Genomic DNA, 20,000 nt, shown 5'->3' on the forward strand with positions numbered 1-20,000 from the left:
TCTATATATTATTTATTGAAAAATTGTATCACATTTAATATTAAAATAAAAACGATATACATAGTATTTTTTATATATATATATATTGAAATTTTTAAATTATTAAATTATAATTATAACTTACCGTAACAGGCGGCGATTAGGCCAAGTAGTAAGAGAGCTGTCATTGCCATGATTTGATCTTCTTCAGGTGAATCGATTGCGATGTCTGTTCATCAAATGATCGAGAGCAATGAATTTATATAGCACGTTCGACAACACGATCCACTTTCGTGGATCTATACGAGGATCATGCAACCTTTTCTTTGTTCTTTATAGATTAGATAGATAAAGATAATAATAATAATAATAATAATAATAATCGAGTTATACCGATCAATTGTATGTCGTACCGTGATTGACTAGGACTACTTGGAATTATTAATTATCTTTTGATAAAAATATGATGTACGTTTTTATCGTACGTTTTGATTTACAGACGAGTTAAATTTACTTTATTTTGTCTATACTTTTTGTATATAAACATTGATGCTTTATCATCGTTATAATACGGATTAATGGTTAATTGGATTAATTTTGATTGATTTTCTTTATTTTTTTTTTCTTTCCTTTATTGATTTTTTTTTTTAATTCTATTCAAGTTCTCTCGTTCATTCGAATGGTAGTTTATCTATGTGCGTATACGTAAGCGTATATTTTCAATGAAAAATATTCTATGTAAAAATATATTTTTCATATTTAATATAGATCGATATATCTATCGATGTATAAAAACAAATTTATTTTATTTATTATTCTTTTATATATCGTATCAGTAGGAGGGAAAATAAAAAACAAAAGCATATCCATATATTGCACTTTTTCATTTATCGGATTTAAAGATCACCACCACTATATTGATAGTAAACAAAAAAAATAAATAAATAAAATGTCATGTCATTTTTGTATGATCTACAATCATTTTATGTTGCAGTTATATTCTCTTTTTTTTTATTTTTTAATTTTTCCAAAGTATCAACAATCATAATCTGAGTTTGAGGATTAGCATCGTTGTCAGACATTCTTTTCACAGATAAGGTTTTCCTCAATATCTCGATTAACTATCTTTCGTATGATTTTTCATTTAGACTCTTTCAATAAGATCGATAAAAATTCGAAAGAGCACGTCATGTAGATTATTCGGAGAGAAAAAAATTTCGTCTGACGATTATTAACGCGATATAGATCTTTATTTTTAATTAGTTATAAAAGATCTTAATATATCTTACATACGATAGATTATTAAATCAAACAAATAAATCAAAAATTAATCATTTAAATGTCACATAAATGATCTTTGAATGTTAGATTATATAGTGTTGTAAGTTTCATTTAACTAAAATTAGAAACATTGTTCGAATTGGATTATTATTTATTAGCCAAACGTCGTGTAGTGCTTTGCGATAAGGATTTTCAGTATTTAGAGAATCTCGTCGTTTTCAATTACAACACTTGAAAGTTTTATCGACGATAAACTATTGCATAATAATAGATGTAGGAATATTACGGTTAACTTGGCAGTTTACCGCGTTCGTTTGTGTGAACAACCAGATGACCAAACGATCGATCTTTTAGGATAATCTACTAGCGTATTTCAAAATAGTATCGCTTGTGGTTCTGACATTTCTGTATTGACGTTAACTAGCGAACCGCATACTATGATAGCATTTCCTTTGAATTACTAGACGAGAGTCCTACGTGTAATATTAGTCGAGATAATTGGATTCTGTGTCTCTCCACCACCGTTTTCAATGTATTTTAGTTACATTCGAGATTGATTAGTTATGTTTACGTAACAACAGAAGTAACGATTTGTCAAATAAATCCTTTTTTTTTTGTAAATTAAGTTAATTATATTATATATATATAAAAATACATACATAAAAAAGTAATATTTAAATTAATCAGAATAAAAAAAAAATCGCAATCGAATAATAATCAAAATGTAATGTTTTTTATGCGGAAACAAAAATTAATTATATCCAATATTTAATTAATTAAATATCAGACACATCTCTATTTTTAAATTAAATCTTAAGTGTTTGATTTAGATCTTTATCGTGTTTCGTGACAAAATATAAATACCCTTTGTAGTATATTCTAATTATCGTTGTTTGTTTTAATGTGTGATTTATATATATATGTATATTATCGATAAGCAATCGAGATAAACAAAAAAAGACTATTTTACGGTAGGTTTTAATCGTTGTTCGGACGCGAAGGATTCGTAAAGCGCAGGTCAACAAAGTCGGGCAAGGATAGTCCACGTTTAAAATCAATCGAACCTTAATTCATCCATGGCCGCTATTCGATTCTCACCTTTTGCAATTTTCACTAAACTACGTGTCGTTTAATTTCGATCGTTTTTTTATTTCCATAAATTTATGTATTTTATTTAATTAACAAACGTAGTATAATAATAATAATAAAATCATTCGAACGAGTTATTTAATTTGATATTAATTTTATATTTCATTTATTTATTTCTTCTTCTTCTTTTTTTTATATATATAAAAAAGTACAGATATTCGAAATGATATATATTGCTATAAACGACAGATTAAAAAAAGAAAGGATTTACAGATAGGAGAATGAAAAATCGATCGAACAAGTTCATCATCTTTCTTAGATATATATTATTATTATTATTATTATTATTATTTTCTTGGTTAGACGTCGAATTATCGAGTAGATCGAACGGTATGAAAGTTTTCCACTAGTTTATCGTGAAACTCGATTAAAAGTCATCAAACCCTTAACACGGATAGTAGTAATAGGTACCTTATATTAAAAGCTAACAACTTTTCTTATTTTTTATTTAACCAACAGAATATGACGTTAAACGTTTTATTGTAAGAACATTTAAGTGATCTACAGTGAAGTGACAAAAGAGTAAAAGATTAAAAAGATAAAGGAAATGAACGAAAGTTATTTAAATTTGTATAAGAAAAATGAGTAAAAAGAATTGGTTGTCCCAGAAAATTTGTTTTTGGTTTTAACTCATCAATCGGCTATCCAAAATTCTGATTGACATGTAAGAGAAAAACGGTGTATGTGTGTGTGTGTGTGTGTGTGTGATAAAGAGATAAAGAGAGAGAAAGGTTTGTATGTGTTTTAGAAAGAAAGAGAAAGAGAGGAGGAGGGGAGTTGTGAACGATCGATTCCTTGCACCGAAGGACTCGATATTGAGAACCACTGCTTTCCAGGACTCACCTGCGAACGACGACCCCGTGTCCTGACCCTATCATCGGTCACATTAGAAGACCAGACATCTTCTAACTTCTGTCTTTCTCTCTTCTTCCTTCTTTCTATTATATTCATCAATGAATTATATATTATTTGTAAAGATTTTTAATGGAAACTTCTTTAAAATCAATCAAGATCAGATTAATTTAAATATATAATATAACGCTTGATCTCTCGATCGTTTTAAATCTATGGATAATTTTAAATTGAAGAAAATAAAAAATCATACATTTATTATATTATAATATATTAGAGAAAATATAACTACGTTTCTTTTTTTTTTCTTTTAATATAATGATCGATCACATTTAATATGTATATATATTAATTAAAACACANGCATTATTTGAGTAGAAATTATTTCAAAAGATGTCTATAAAAAGTATTATTTTTAATATTAAACAAAAATATGAAATAGCAAACATTTTGAAATAAACAAAATGAGTATTTTTAATTGAATATCTTACTGGTCAATCTAACATATACATGTATAAATTATATATTTACATAGAGATATGTATATAAGTAAGGTGTAACACAAAAGAAAAAAACTACTTTTATCATTCTTTCCACTTCCCCTTTCTTTTTTCTCTTGGCAACAAAGTCGTTCTCGAGTCTTTCTCAACCCATTTTTTGTTCTTCTTCTTCTTCTTCTTCTTCTTTTATTGTTATTTTTACAAGAGTCTGGTGAATAAAAAAAAGAAAAAGAAAGAAAGAAAGAAAAAAAAAAAAAAGAAGAAAAAAGAGAAATAGGTCATCTCAGAATATTTTTCAATATCAAACGATTCGACGATACTTTGATCTTTTTTATCTTTTCTTTCTGTCTTTTATCTATTTTTCTCTTTTCTTACACTTGAAGCTTACGAACGACGACGTAATACCCTTACCTTCTCCTCTCTTTATATATTCAGTAAACAAATTCGTATCTTCTACAAGTTCTCAAAATACTTGTAGAAAATGTATAAAACTAGTATTTATAAATATATTACATATAAAGTATGAATAATTTCCATCATCAAACATATAAATATAATGGAGAAAAATCACCATTTCGTATATATTACAGCTATAATAAATTTAAAAAATAATATGTTATTTATATTACAGAAAAAAAAAAAGAAACATTCGTGTTAAAGCCAATACTAATTAATATACACATAAGATATGAAAATTATTTATATATATATATATATATATATATATATAGTAGATGTCAATGATGGGGAACTTATGTATTAAAGTATATCTATGAGAGAAGGAGAAGTTAGAGAGAGAGTAACGCAATTTCGTATAGAGAGATGAGGATTCTGTTACTAACACTATACTAGTTCGTAAGCTCAGATCGATCGTGCGTTTCCGCTTGTCTCCGTCGATACGAAGCACGTTTTACGATCGAAGGAGTTAAGAGTGCGAAAGAGAAAGAGAGAGGGAGAAAAAAAAGAGATAGAAAAAGAAAGAAAGATGGAGCTTTAACAAGGTGCTTTAAGATGTTTTTGCATCTCTCTTTCTCTCTCTCTCTTTCTCTTTTTCTCTCTTACTCTTGTTGAATCATGCGGAAACTTAATTGCTCTCTCTGTCACTCTCGAAGCTTTTTTTACTTTTTGATTTTGTCAAAACTAATTCTTTTTGTTTTTTGTTCCAATTATTTTGTATAGTGTCTCGTTCAAATTTCATCTTGAGAGATTTATTTTTTGTTTCTTTTTTATTTGAAAATCAATAGACGTTCGCGAATATTTGATTGGTTTTGATTTTGATATATATATGTATACACGTTTATGCGTTTCACAATTACTTAATCTATAAATAAAGGGTAATTAATTATAGGAATTATATATATATTTTTTTTTATTTTAGATTTTAATTTCATTCGAGATAAGTTTATAGATTGTTTCGCAAATAAGAAGAGGGATCAATGGACAATGTAAAGGATTATTTCAAATGATTTTTTTTGTTTATTTTTTTATCTTCTCAAAGATATCAGCCGTGATTCAGTCCGACAGCTTTTTTTTTTTTTAAATATATTCTACGTTTGTTTTTGTTTCTTTTTTTTTTTAAATATTCTATTTACCTATACGCGTAATTCGTTTTTGTTGGGTACTGCGTATATTGCGTATTTATTTTAATATTATTATTATTATAGCATTCAGATCGGTTTTATTTCATTTAATAAAAAAAAATATTTAAAAAATTTATATCTCTCTGATTAAAATCATTGTGACTGTGAGAAATATGCGTGGAACAAAGAGTTTTGATTTTTATTATCGAAATAATGTTGTAACACGCGAGAAATTATCTGTACCGTTTTCATTTGGTTCGATCGTTTGATCATCTTATTTGTTTAAACTACATACCATCATTATTGAATATTTTTTATCGATAGAGGGGTATTATACGTTTATCATTTGCTCGGATTTAATATGACGCGTGATAAAGATAAAGAGAGGTATTATCCACGTTGTGTTTCTTTTTCTTTTTTTTCTTTTTTTTTTTTGTTTTTCTATCAACGAATAAACGCGCTTTTTATCTACACGAGCGTAAAAAACAAAATAATAATACTTTTTCCATTTGAACTCTGGGAAATTATTTTTTTTTCTATCGATTTATGATATTCTTAAAGAGAAAAAAAAATAATATATTGTCGTTCCTTCGACCGACCTCCTTCTTTGGGATCCTATAAAAAGAATACAATTCGTTATCTATTAAAGATATTTTTCTCATTTTAGGTTAAACCAAAATAAGCTCTAATAAATATTCCATTGGTTTGCGAGATGTAATTTATTATCTTTTACGGAGAAACGTTATTATTTTATTATTATTATTTATAACCGTATCACACTTTTATTCGGAAAAAGGGGAGACGATAGAAATTAATTCGCGTTATTAAAATTTGATTTTAATTATTACTTTTAATAATGAAATAAAATTCTTTTATATACCGTTAAGAAAGTTATTCTTATTTAAAAAAAAAAAAATCTTTATCGCAATAATACATTTCGCATTAATAATTAACAATTCTCCCACACGTAAATAATATACTTTAAATGTGTTAGAATATACGTTAGATTTTTATTCGACAAAAACAATTCTTTATTTGTATCTCCAATTAATTTTATTATCGTTGCTTAATTATTTTTTAATTTTATTTTTTCATTTGACGAATGTCAAGAAAAGTCAAGTTTTCCCTATAATTTGAGAACAATTCTTGTGAAAAAAGGGAAAAAAAATTAAACGGATGCATCGAAGAGAGACCAATGAAAATGATGATGGGAAAGTGTAAGTGGGAGGGGAGGGGGTGTATTTGAAAGAAAAAGAAAAATAAAATACATGTAGTATAACGCGAGTATCCGATCTAGATATTCTTCTTCTATCGTATATTCTATACAAATTTATCTTGACTGTGTTTATCTTTGAATGGTGTAAGTGTATGAGTCCAATCGTCGTTTCTAAAACGTATGCGCACGCTCATAAAGCGAGATTGTGGAGTAAAGCGCTTAAAGATAGTTCAAGAGTTAATGAGTGCACTCACTACGGAAGTGTTTACGTCGATTACTCGTGGCGGCAGCTTTCATTTCATTTTGTATTTTTTTTTTCTTTTTCTTTTTTATCCTCTTGTATATTTCTTTGTAAATTTATTTTCTTTAAATACGCTTCACAAATGGAATAGTTATCCTCGTGTGTGCGTATCCAAGTCCAACTATGAAGAACAAATTTTGTTATATTAATTTGTAACACAATAAAAATAATAATTTGATCCTATTTTAAATTTGATGAAATATCGATAAAATCGAAAAGATATGTAAACATTTATTTATATTACTCTTTTAGTATTTAATTCTTCAACATTAGCGTCACTGAATGGTTGGTTTGGAACAGTTTTAAATTTAACAATTATTTATGTCGTCATAGTCTACGAAAAAGAAATCTTTTCAAAAATAATACATCCGAAAATTTCCAACTCGTTCTCGTATTTGAGAAACAAAAATATAATATTACTTTTTTTATAGATAATATTATACACACACATTATGAAAATAAAGAAAATATAAAAGTGTGTATGATTTTCAAAATAACGATTCGAAATAATTAGAAAAATTCGTTACGAGAAAAAGAAGTATCATTTATTTTCACAGTCTTCACAAACAAAATCTCTGTGTTGCAGTATTGCAATATTTTTTCGTGTGAAAATATTATGGGGGTGGAATGAAGGCACGTGTATCAAATCGATCTCTCTCTCTTTCTACTTTATTTTTTTTAATTTCCAGTAATTACTAAAAAAAAAAAAAGGAAAGGAAAAACGTGACGGATTTATGGTGCGAGAAAATTGCTATTTCTCGTCTAATAGAACTTCTCGTGAAATGGAAAAGTATTTGAACGTATGTTTTTTTCGTGGATAGGTGAGGGTGGTATTGGGGGGGTGAAGAGAGGAAGGTTACAGGGTAGAGGCATGTTGATTTGATGTTACTTGGCAAGCACGTCGATATGCAAAAGTCGCAAGGACGATTGAATACGTTCTCTCTAGGTTTTCTAGAGTTAGAAACGTAAGATGAAAAGTACGAGAAGGATGACGCTCTTCTTCGAAGTCAACGGAACCGATTTAAAGGGTAACCCTCCCTACACCCCTTACATCTCCGTTTCTATCTTTACCACTGGCATCGTTCTTTATTTCTTTCTTTTTTTTTTTATTTTTTTATTTTTTTTTTTTTTCCTAGACCAATATCGATATTTCTACGTATCTCTTTGTTCCCCTCTTCCTGACTTTTTCTTAACGTTAGATATCTTGAAAAATATATCATACGTATAGATATGCGCGTGGTGTTTCATTTATTTATCGTTTGGATTTATTTTGTTGTTGAAAATGTAGAAACACGTTGTTTAAAAAAAAAAAAAGTAGAACATTTTTCTTAATCTGTGCGACGCGATTACATTTGAATGAAATATTTTTCATTTTTATGTACGCGAATGTATAAGTACGTAAGTATTATTTTTATATCTATTATATATATATGTGGAGTGTGAAATTCAATCACATATGTCAAATTTTATTTGAATCGTGGGAAACGAGATTTTGATCCTTCAGTCAATCGAAAATCATATTGACGCTGGATGTGGATCAATTTTTCGTTTATAGAAAGATCGAGTCTATCAAAAACGTGTTTTATACGTTCAACTATAATAAGTTACCGTCACACGTATATTGAAAAATCTCAGAAAATAATTTTTTTTTAATAACGTTCCATTACGTTTCGTCAAAAATATAATTTCAATGTATACAATATTACGAATAGTTTATAATACGAGTTACTTTTTTCTTTTTTCTTTCTTTTTTATCTTTTCGTCCTAACATTTTAAATATGTTTAACACATCGGGAAATAAAATCGAATACGCCGATCGGAAGAATTAACAGGTTTGTGTCTTTTAAGAAATCATTTTTAAAAAAACAATTTAACGATTTAAAAATCAATTTATATTTGCAAATATTTTTCTTTTTTGTTTTTTAAAATCATACATCCATTTATCTCTCTTTCATTCTTTCTTTACAGCGTAATGAGAAAAATCATAAACGATTATAAACGTGTCGTAAAGAATAAAAGAAAGAAAATAAGGGAGAGAGAGAGAGAGAGAGAGAGAGAGAGAGAGAGAGAGAGAGAGAGAGAGAGATAAAGAAAGAATGAGATAGAAACACAAGGAAAAAGTAGGCGACGATTATTCTTGCGTGGTAGAACAGCTTTTCTCTGTTTATTTCTAACAGGGATGAGTTTCGGTACCTCCCAGCTCACGTTTCAAGAAAAAAAATAAAAAGAAGAGAATAGAAGAGAAAAGAAAAATAAAGAAAAGTGAAGTAAAGTAAAGTAAAGAAAAGTAAAGAGGAAAACCTAAATCCATGGTATAGCAAGCAGGGTTTTCCTTCTATTTTTTTCTTTTCGTTTCAAATCTGAGTTTCTCTCTTACTCGATGGATACTTTCCGGAGCGTTAGTAAAGTACAATAGAAATGTTTAAGATTCTTCGTAGTAACTTCGTCGTGGAATATGGTTCGCTTAAGAAAAGTAACCATCGTCATAGTATATTTTTCGTTTTCCATGCAGATAAGAAACTTTTTTTTTTTTGTATTTGTTTTTTTTTTCAAATACGATAGAATAGCACAGCACTCCACGCGAATTTTCTTTTTTATTATTCGTATTAGTTTTTGTTTTGTTTCTTTTTTCTCTTATTTTGTTTTTGTTTTTTTCCCCATTGCATTTTCATCGTCGTTTATTTCCAACTTTCAATTTTCTCCTCCTTCTCTCTCTCTCTCTCTCTCTCTCTCCCTTCCAACCCTCTACTATTTTGTCGTTCATACACAAAACTCGGAACGTTTTTTCTCCTTAATAAATCTGAATTTATAATCGGATAGTTTTAATTTTAAATGTCACTTTAACATTCTCTTTTGCATCACGGGATTTTATAATCTTATTACATTATAGTTGAAAGGATACGCGGTTCAAAGGATACTCGGTTTATTTCTTTTACCTTTTTATCTTTTCTTTTATCCTTTTTTTTTTTTCATTCTTTCTTATAATAGATATTATAATATCTATCAGTTATAAAAAAAAAAAAAACAACAAAAATGGGTCGAAAGAAATTTTGTGTTCAGTACTTTGCAATTGTGCTTTAAGTAATTCGTTTAATTCGATTGTTAAGTTCTTCCCTACTTTAAAATGCATAACCTTTGAAATTTCAGATTTTAGATTACCCTAGGAGAACTTTACTCAAGATACTTTCACGTATATGCATGCATTATAATGTCGAACGAGTGCTTTGAATAAGATTAATAAAGTTCTTCTCAGATAAGTTAAATTTCTACAAATTTTCACAGAAAGAAAAAAAAAAATTAATTATCCATCAATCGGATATTAAATTTTTTTTTTTGCTAAGGTTGATACGCGTGAAATATAAATAATATAGTTTCCTTAAACGAATACGAATAGTTCCAGTGAAGCGTAATTACGACAGTTTGAAAAGTTCATTTATTTTATCAATGAAAAGTTGTTAGTTTTACTTTTTCTTTCTTTCTTCAATTCAATATCGTATATTACAAACGAGATATATTGATTTTAATCGTCCATAAGTTCAATTTTTGTTTTAGTAGTGTTTTTTTCGGTTGGGGGATGAAAAATCTTGTATATCGGTATTATATAAAATGCTTGTGTTTTTTTTTATTTGAAAAAACAAAAAAAAAAAGAAAACAAAACAAAACTATATTTGATTTTTTCGTTTCAAATAACGACAAATTATTTATTATTTCGATCGTGTTTCTTTTACAAAATATTGACTGACAATTTGATTCAAATATTTATCGAATATATATATATAAAAGTTACGTGGCATTATGGGAGGATTATGATAGATTTGAAGATAAATACTTTGGAAAGTTAAATATTTTCCTTTTCTCCTTATCCGTAGAAAAGACAAAGAATATAATGAAAATAATACAAAATAAAGGATAAAACGAGAAAGGAAAATAAATTACAATATGATGTTTCCTCTTCCAAAATATTCGCGGTTTTATGAAGTTTTCTATTATTATGCCAGCGCTTGTCTGTCTATCTTTGTCTGTCACTATCTATTTCGCTTCGTTGGCTTTTTGCTTTTTCTCTATGTGGAGGAAGGAGACTGTCCTTTATAATGTCAAGCCCTTCCATTCCTTGCTTTTCAACTATGCAACATACGCGTTTCAAAGAGTAGTAAATAAATTTGAAAGAGAGATGGAGGGAGAAAGAAAGGGAGATGGATATTTCGTTCTTGTCGTAGTATTTTCGAATATTACAAAGTAAATCAGGAGGGGATGCTAGAGGAAAATCAAATATTTTCGATTTAATTGGACGGAAATATTTATTGCAAAATATTTTGTTCTTTCTATTCTTTTTCGTGCTCTATTTTTTTTTTTTTTTATATATATATATACTTCAAACGAAGAATTTTTTAATATCAAATTTTTGGCTTACACGTTTTTCTTCTTCCTTCTCCATCTCTCCCTTGTCACTCTTTCTCTCTTTCTTTGTCTCTCATACACACTCACATAATCTTTCTTTTTTCTTGTTTTATATTTTGAAATTTTAACTTTTAATATTATATTTCGAAGTTACATAAAAATTCGTCCGATCCGAAATCGATTAATTCTCTATGCTAATTAAACGGATTATTTCTCTTCGTAATCATTGGATTTCCTTCGTCTTTCGGGTTTAATACATGTATATTTCGTAACATTTACTCATTAATGTTTTACATAATATCATAGTTACGACGGCGTTAATTACGTTAATTATATTTAATTAATGACGTGTAACTGTTTGATATATTTTCATCAAAGAGAATATTTGTTTTTAATAGTGAAAAGGAAAAAGAAGAAAGTTAGAAAGAAAGAAAAAAAAAAGCAAGAAATAAGAGTAGAAGAAAGCAGGAAAAAAGAAAAAAATGAAATTCCTGTTTTATCTTCTTCTTTTTTTTTTTTTTCTTCGAAATTTTCTACGAATTTATTTCTTTTTCTTTCTTTTTTCCCCCTTTTACTAAAAGAGGATATTATTTCTTGTTCTTTAATAAGAACTCGACCTTAATTGGATTTAAAGTGAAAGACGTGTCTACCTTCCCATTATCGTTCTATGATTTTATCTTTGCCTAGAAAATTCGTGAAAAACGGATTCCTGCTATTTACGGGATTAAAAGATTATCGTTGATGTTCATCCAAAGAAAATTAGTTTCCTTGAAGAAACTCTTTCAACTCAACTCGAGCTTCTTTCATTGTGGTTTATCTAATCCTCGGTTTTTCTTTTTCTACTATATTTTCTTTTTCTATTCTCTCTTTTTTTTTTTTTCTTTTTTTTTTCCTCTGCCCATTTCATTAAACTTTTCTAAACATAAAAGAATACACGGCATTCATTCGTTTGTTTTTTCAACTCGAATGAAATTTAAAGTAAATGTTAGTTTTTGATTAGGCAGTTCCTCCATCTCGAAAGTTTGTACGTTTGCAGATCTTCTCTGTTCAATTTCAAATAAAACGATGTATTCAAATTAATTATAGAAAACGAATAAAATATATTTGATAATTTTTGGTTAAATTATTTCTATATTATTTTTCAATGATATGGAAAATTTATTGATCATTTTAAGTACTGTTATATGATCGATCACAAATATGTTTGCGAACAGTCAGCTAATCTCAGAGTGTGTCGACTCAAACATTGAGTTACTCTACTGATAAACTCTGAACACGTGTGCGAGCTTACTCAAGCTCTACAAGTGAAGGGATCTTTCTTACCGACCGAAGATTTCTTCGATCTCGTTGCTGTGCTTTTTAACTTACAGTTTTTTTGATTATTATTACCGACCGTGGATGAGGATAAATAATAATTACTTCGAATTTCTAATAAAATCGAATGACACGTTGTATATATATATATATATATATATATATATATATCTATCTAATTATAATATTTAATTTTTTAAATTTATGAATATTAAAATTTAAGTGTACATCACCGAAAGAAAATATTTCATCTGGATTGATCATGGTTATTGTATCTGATGAGTTCAGTTTACCGTATATGACTATTGTGCAAAGGACAGAGGACGTTGCGGTTAACCACTTGTTTCCAGTATAGTTGATAGATGAGTAGAACACTTGTGGGTTTTGTAACGCAGCCAAATGCGTTTTGATTTACGATTTTTATTGAATTTTTATTCAACGGCAAATGTCAAATGGTTAAACGCATGTTTCCTGTCTTATACAATATTAATTGAAATAGCAAAAGCAGATAAAAGTTTTTTCCACTTGAAGAAATAAAACGAGATTTTATCGGTGTTCCAGTCTTATTTGTTTTAATAATTATTTTAATTTTGTCAAAAAAGTAAGAAGAAGATGAGGAAGAGAACAATTTTTTTCGAACAATTTCGAAAATTTATTTAAATTTTTGAATTAAAGGATTGCTGATAAAGAATATCTATCTAACTTAGTTCTTTTCGAACACAAATTTGTTCAACAAGTTTTTATTTGAAACTTGAACAGAGGCCAGTGGTATAATATATTACATTGATACGCAAATTGTATTGTCACGAATGTTAAGACCTAACTCCAGGATGTTTTCAAGTGCAGAGAAGGGCCGACCGGCCAATTAGTTTCTGTAGTAGGCCCCTTCGTTGGAATTGCTGTTCCTAGTAACTTGACTCGACGATCTGTGTCGGTCGGGGGGGAGGGGGTAGTTGAGTAAAAGGGGGGTTGGTTGGTTAGCATTAGGGAATCTTTACAAGTACCACTCGAAAGTCCAGAAGCAGGTAGACTCGATTTAACCATTCGTATTTCCATATACCCAAATCGTTCAACTGGTCGACCATTTCGTTGCCCTTTTTTTTATCAGGAGAAAAAGAATGAGATCGCTCATTCGATTTCGAAACCGATCCCTTCCCCTTCCTACCCCCAGCTCTTGTTGAGTGCTCGTTCATCATTCTATACATTAAGTGAATTTGCATCTCTCTCTCTCGCTCTTTCTCTTTCGATTCATTTTAAATAGATTGTAATTGTAATTTCGTTTACCGATGATAAATAATCGCATCTATAATACTTTTTAATTACGATTGAAACTATTTTCTATTCGTTTTTAATTTAAACAACATTGATCGATTAATCATATTACTTTCAAATTAATTTCAAATTAATTTCAAAATTTTGTTTTTTACGATTAAAAAAATACACACTATTCTATTAATCGATTGAATTACTTACAAAATTTCTATTGCGTGCCACCCGTTTGTTCGTTTATATTATATATTTTTAATTAACAAATAGCTGATCCGCTTTACGAGAAGTATTACAATAGATATTTCAATTAATCATTTCTAAATAGAACAGATCGCGAGAGATAATTTTTTTTATTATCATTCCGAATACTTAGACAGACAAGATTAATGGAACACATCGATCCATTTATCGAAAATGTTTCATTACACGGGAAAGAATCATGGAAAAGTAGTTTGTATCTCGTTTCTTTACCATCGAATCTTTTTCTATCCCTTCATGAGATTTCTTCCTTTTTTTTTTCTTCTTATCTTTTCTTTTCTTTATCCGAAAGCGTTACATGGCTCATTTATATTTGAAAAAAGCACTTCTCTGATCTATTCGGTCTCGTTACAAGACGCTCCCTGTTCTCTGTTACTTTCAACCGCAGAGAGTGTACCGACATTCCCTTGGGAATCTGTGGTATAATAATGTTGACATAGTAGACGCAGCGAACTAAATAGGAACCACCCTGTCTCTTTAGCTTTTCCTTCCTTCGTTCCTTCATTCCTTCATTCCTTCATTCATTCGTTCGTTCCTTCATACGTTCGTTCGTTCGTTCGTTCATCTGAAGTATCCAAGAGACAAGCAACATCAACTATAGTACTATCCTTTTTCTTTGTATTATGCCTATCACGTGCTTTCATACATCTACGTTTGGCCTCTTCAAGATGTACACTTACACACTTACACCAACCACCCCTCTAAATCCATCTTCTTCTTCCCTCACTCTCATTTTCACCCTTTCTCTTTATCTATCTGTCTATCTATCTATTTATCTATCTATCTATCTATCTAGCTCTCTTTTCTTCTTCTTATTCTTAAATGGTGCTGGTGCGTTATTACAATTCAAATGGTTACCTTTAACATTTGCTTTTCTCTATTCAATTATTCTAACTTTGAGCATATTGCTAAATTAAGTTATTAGATTAATTAGACTTTTTGGTAATTAGTTTTCAATGTTTGTCGGATCTCTCCGTGTTACGATACAATTATTTTATTCCAACGTGTTGGAAATAATGCAAATCATTTTTATTCATATTATTATACTTAGTGGTTTCGTTTAATATTGCGAACGAATTTATTATTTTTATATTAGGATAGTTTTGAATATATTTTTATAAGTTTATTCTCTTTTGTTTTTTTTGTTTTTTTTTTTATGTTTTTAAGATATTATATTTATGTTAGATGTATATTTTACAAACGCGTCACGTAGTCTTCTTTTCATGTACTTGGGGAAAATCCTTCAACTCTTCTAGTTTCAGTTTTACCCTTCAAGCAAAACCTCCCTCGTATTTTATGTCCAGTCTTTCATATTTCTCTCTCTCTCTCTCTCTCTCTCTCTCTTTCCTATGATAACTGAACTCTTCTTCTTCAGAGTAGTTACCCTAAAATCTCGAGTCACGAATGGTACTTCTTCTTCTTCTTATTCTTTTTTTCCTTGAGATTTTAGTTTTTTATTTCTTGTCCTATGATAAATCATTCAAAGTTTGTAAAAAAACTTATTTATAAATTAGATCATCATTTCTATTTATTCGATCGGTATTTCGTAAAAAACGAAAAAAGAAAATAAACAATAAAAATTCAATAAATATGAATTACACACAAACGAACAGTATTTAATTAATTAGATAAGAATTGTCTCAGGATTACGTATTGATATTCTATTTATAAACATTGACAATTTATTGAACATTTTCATAGCAAAAAATAAAAAAAGAAGTATTTAAAAATACGTAACGAATATGAGATCTCAATTTAAAATAAAACAAAATAATTCGACGTTTGTTATCGGATTTTCTTAAGACATATTAAATTTTTCTCACTTGAAAGCCAAAGATCAATTTGTTTTACATCCTTGACATTTATTTTATCATTCGAAGTGCGAAATTTTCTTCTCCCCTTCCTTCCCACTCTCCCTCTCCACACACCCCCAATTTCAAATTCTACCATCAACTTTCTCCCCTTCTCCTGTTATGGCTCATCTTCTTCTTCTTCTTCTCTTTCTCGCATCAATCTATCGTAAGAAGTGATAATTTTGTGGTGCCAACCGGGATCAATCTTCGAACGAGGAAGAAACAATGGCTAACATCTCGTAGTCACCGATGAAAGTCTCTACCGTCACAACCCTTTGTGGGTTCAATGTAATTCCTGTAACGGTACTGTTACTCCTGGCTTTACCTCGTGTCGAGACATCCAAGAGAACATTTTGGAGGGTTTGCCCTTAGCAGTAGCACTTTTGCAAAAAGATAGTGAGAGGGTGAGTTTGAGGTTCGTGGTAAAGATAGAAAGAGAAAGAGAGAGAGAGAGAGAGAGAGAAATAGAATGAGAATGAGTGAAGAAGGGTCGGAGGGAGGGAGGGAGGGAACGGGCTGACTCTTAATGGAAGAAACGTCGGCTTCATTCGTTCATGGTGATGGTGATGGTGATGGTAGTGATGGTGATGGTGGTGCTGCTGCTTCGTCGCCTTCCTTCGACTCTACAATTTACGACCATTTATTTAATTGGTTCGTCAAAGTCCCAGGGACTAATGCGTTGCAATGAAAAGCCCTATAGGCCTTTATCTTTTTCGCCCTTTTTGCTTTTCTTCTCTTTATTCTTTCGTTCTCAATCAGACGTGTATATATTATATATGTAATAGTTACATTGAACCAACAAGAGAGAAATCGTCAAATTTTCTTATTGAATAGAAAATGATTTATAACATTGTTGCGGATGAAATTTGTTTTGATTTATTTAATTAATTAATTAAACGAAGAGTATTATTTTGATTATTGTCAATGAGAGATTATTAAATTATTATTTCATTTCATTTTTGTTTCATATCTATTATATTATACTTTTTGCAAATAATTAAATATATATATTATATGTTTTATTTTATTCCTTTTTTTTTTTTTTTCGTAATCGGGTGATGCACGGGAAGAATATTGGATTTGGATTAATCGTATATCAATTTATAATACGTGTAAATTTTGTTGTTTTTAGAGTTTTCGTTAACGATTCATATTATTTTACAATTATCTCATTACAATAATTCTTATTATTAATCTTTTGTTTTAGATTGATCACGAGGATCAGGTTAGATTAATTTTTATTGTTCGATTTTATCGTTGAATTTCTTATATATATATTTGATAATATTTTAAATAATTATAATAAGAAACAACGTGTGTTTTATCGACGAAATATTGCATCTATTTCTCTAATAACTTTGTTAATCGTAGTGAACGACAAAATGTCATCGTTAAGCGAAAGGAAACTTTGGTTCTCGATCGTAGTTGAGAATTCCAAGTTGTTTGCATCAAATATACATATATACATATACATAAATATTAAGAGTAAAGGAAGTTTTGAAAGATATCGGTTTCGGACTTCAAAGTTAGACCCTTAAATTTACCGGAAATTGATTTACCGATCGGTTAGGGGGTCACCGCAGAATATATTTGGAAATTATGAAAACAGGAATAACAAAATTGACACTCTCTTTTTTTTTTTTTTTTTTATTATTTTCCTTCTTTACTATAAAAAAAAAATCTAACGAATCTAGTTACTTTTTTTTCGCACAACTTAATCGTTCTAATTTCATTCGAAAGATTATATCGTATGATTTGGGGACATTGGGTATTAGAAAAAAAAAAAAAAAAAAAAAAAAAAAAAGAGGGTAGTATAAATTCGTTTTCGAGGGTTCCTACTATAAATGTGTGTTGTAGAAGGGATAAAATGAGAAAAAGAGAGAGAGAGAGAGTGTGTGNAAAAAAATAGAGGGTAGTATAAATTCGTTTTCGAGGGTTCCTACTATAAATGTGTGTTGTAGAAGGGATAAAATGAGAAAAAGAGAGAGAGAGAGAGTGTGTGTATGTGTGTGAAAAAGAGAGAGATAGAAATAAAGAAAGTGCATTTAGGAAGGCAAAAGAGAAGTCGCAGCTGCTATCGTGCCAAAAGCAATCACGACGTCGAAACTAAATCGTTTTTCATTTTCTATCTAACCGATCATTTCTACGCTCGACCTTTTTCCAAACTTTTATGTCCTTTCACGATGTTGCCCTTTCATCGAATAATTTCACTACGATTTTGTACCAATTTATTGGGAGAATATTGTACCAATTTCTTTAAAACTTAGATGAAGGAATCATCAAATTAACGTCATCAAATAATCAAAAACTTTTTAACCTATATCTACGCGTATTTTATTTTTATATTATATAAATACATGTATTATATTGTAATATATTATTCAAATAATGCTCGCTCTTAAAAAATTATTATTACACGTATATCGTATAAATATACTATTAATATATTATAGTATAGAGAATATTATTTAGTATTTTTTTGGTTTTAAATATTTAAAAATGCATACATTTTAATATATTATTATTAATAACACCAAAGTGAACGTTTATATAATATAAAATATTTGAGATATTTTAAAAAGTAATTTTCACGAATTAGGTAAAATGGTTTAACCAAAAATGTTCATCGAACAATCATACGAAATGAGAAGGGGAAAAAGAGGGGTTTGAATGGGGTGGTAGAGCATGAGGGGGTGGGGTGGTACGTGGTAAAATTAAAAGGACAATTAATAGGAACCTCACGCGCCGGTCGTTGGTCATTGGCACGCAGCCGGCAGTGACGTGTCGGCCCTTTTCATTTCTACGGATATGATCGCCAGCTTTGGAATAAATCAAATTGACTTTTCGAAACATATCGCGTTTCCGTTATTTTCCAATCTTTAGCGATCACAAACAATACTACGATATTTTTTCTTTTTATTTTCTTCATTAATAAAATCAAACAAAAGTCAAACGGTTATTGGAAACAATTTAGGAAAAGCAATCTAATTTGAGATTAATAAATGTGTTAACGTAAAACAAGTATGAATTTGTATAAAGGGTCTTTCAAAAAAGGGGGTTAGAATTAAACAGAAAAGGACGAAGAAGAAGGAATTGTTATTTACCGTGATGAGAGGGAAAGAGAAAGATAGAATGAGACTATTGTCCTCTTCGAACGAATGCATCGTCGGATTAGGGGCTTTTGTCATATAGAATGCTGGAAAAGCACAATGCGTATACTTTACTCTTTCTCTCTAGCATACTCGGGTCTCACTTTGATACTTGCTTACAAAATGAAGGCACTTTTCCAACGAATAGACAAAATAAATCGACTTCGCATGGTGGATAATAACGACAATACACTCAGATGATGATTTCACGGGTACGCCAAAACGTCATCAGCTTCGATAAACAAATACGATGGACGAAGGATAACGCGAAATTTCCTCAACCCTTTTCGACCCTTTCTTTTTTCTTTTATTTTTCCCTAAAACTATTTTTCTCTTTCTTTCATTTCGTTCGTTGGATAAAAAAAGACCTGGTGAAAGCTTCCGACACGCTTACGATTGTTTTCTCCCACATTTGTTTTCTCTCCCTCTCTCTTTTTCTCTTTTTTTCTTTGTCTGTATTTTTCCTGGCAATTCTATTATAAAAAGGCAAAAAGTTGTTTTTCAATGTTAAACGTTTGGACGATTGCCTAGCCGTTTTGTGTGTTTCCTTCTTCCATTATATTTTTCTTATCCTTTTTGAACATTATTTCGATTAAGAGGCGCTTGTTTTAACAACGAGTTTATTTAATCGTTTCTATAAAATTACAATGATAATTATCGATTTTTTCAAATCTATTATAAACACGTTATAGTTTCTTTTTTCTTTTTTTTTTTTTTTATCGATAACAATTATACGTATCAGAAATATTTGGGAGGAAAAAAAAGAAGGAAAAAATGGATACCCTAAGGAAAAAATAAAAAGGGACAAATTTTTGTTCGAAGATAAAATTCAAAAGACATTGACGAGAGAGTAGTATCATCGGGGAAAAAAAGTAGGAATCGCGATTTCGTAATAAGGATT

General features: G+C 29.3%; 2 protein-coding genes across 2 annotated transcripts in view; one reads left to right on the forward strand and one right to left on the reverse strand.

The window, feature by feature from the left end:
- LOC106784046 (chymotrypsin-2-like) overlaps nucleotides 1–211 on the reverse strand; it is a 3,286-nt gene extending 3,075 nt beyond the window's left edge. Inside the window, exon 1 of the mRNA XM_014743143.1 lies at nucleotides 125–211. Coding sequence (XP_014598629.1) covers nucleotides 125–173 — 49 coding nt within the window. The 5' untranslated portion in view covers nucleotides 174–211. The remainder of the gene's footprint in view (nucleotides 1–124) is intronic.
- Nucleotides 1–20,000, forward strand: part of LOC106784044 (AF4/FMR2 family member 4) — a 154,751-nt gene that overhangs the window by 21,889 nt on the left and 112,862 nt on the right. The gene's annotated exons all lie outside the window — the stretch shown is intronic.

This window comes from Polistes canadensis, unplaced genomic scaffold, assembly GCF_001313835.1.
Source record: "Polistes canadensis isolate GaletaPanama2010 unplaced genomic scaffold, ASM131383v1 scaffold_29, whole genome shotgun sequence".
Taxonomy (NCBI): Eukaryota; Metazoa; Arthropoda; class Insecta; order Hymenoptera; family Vespidae; genus Polistes; species Polistes canadensis.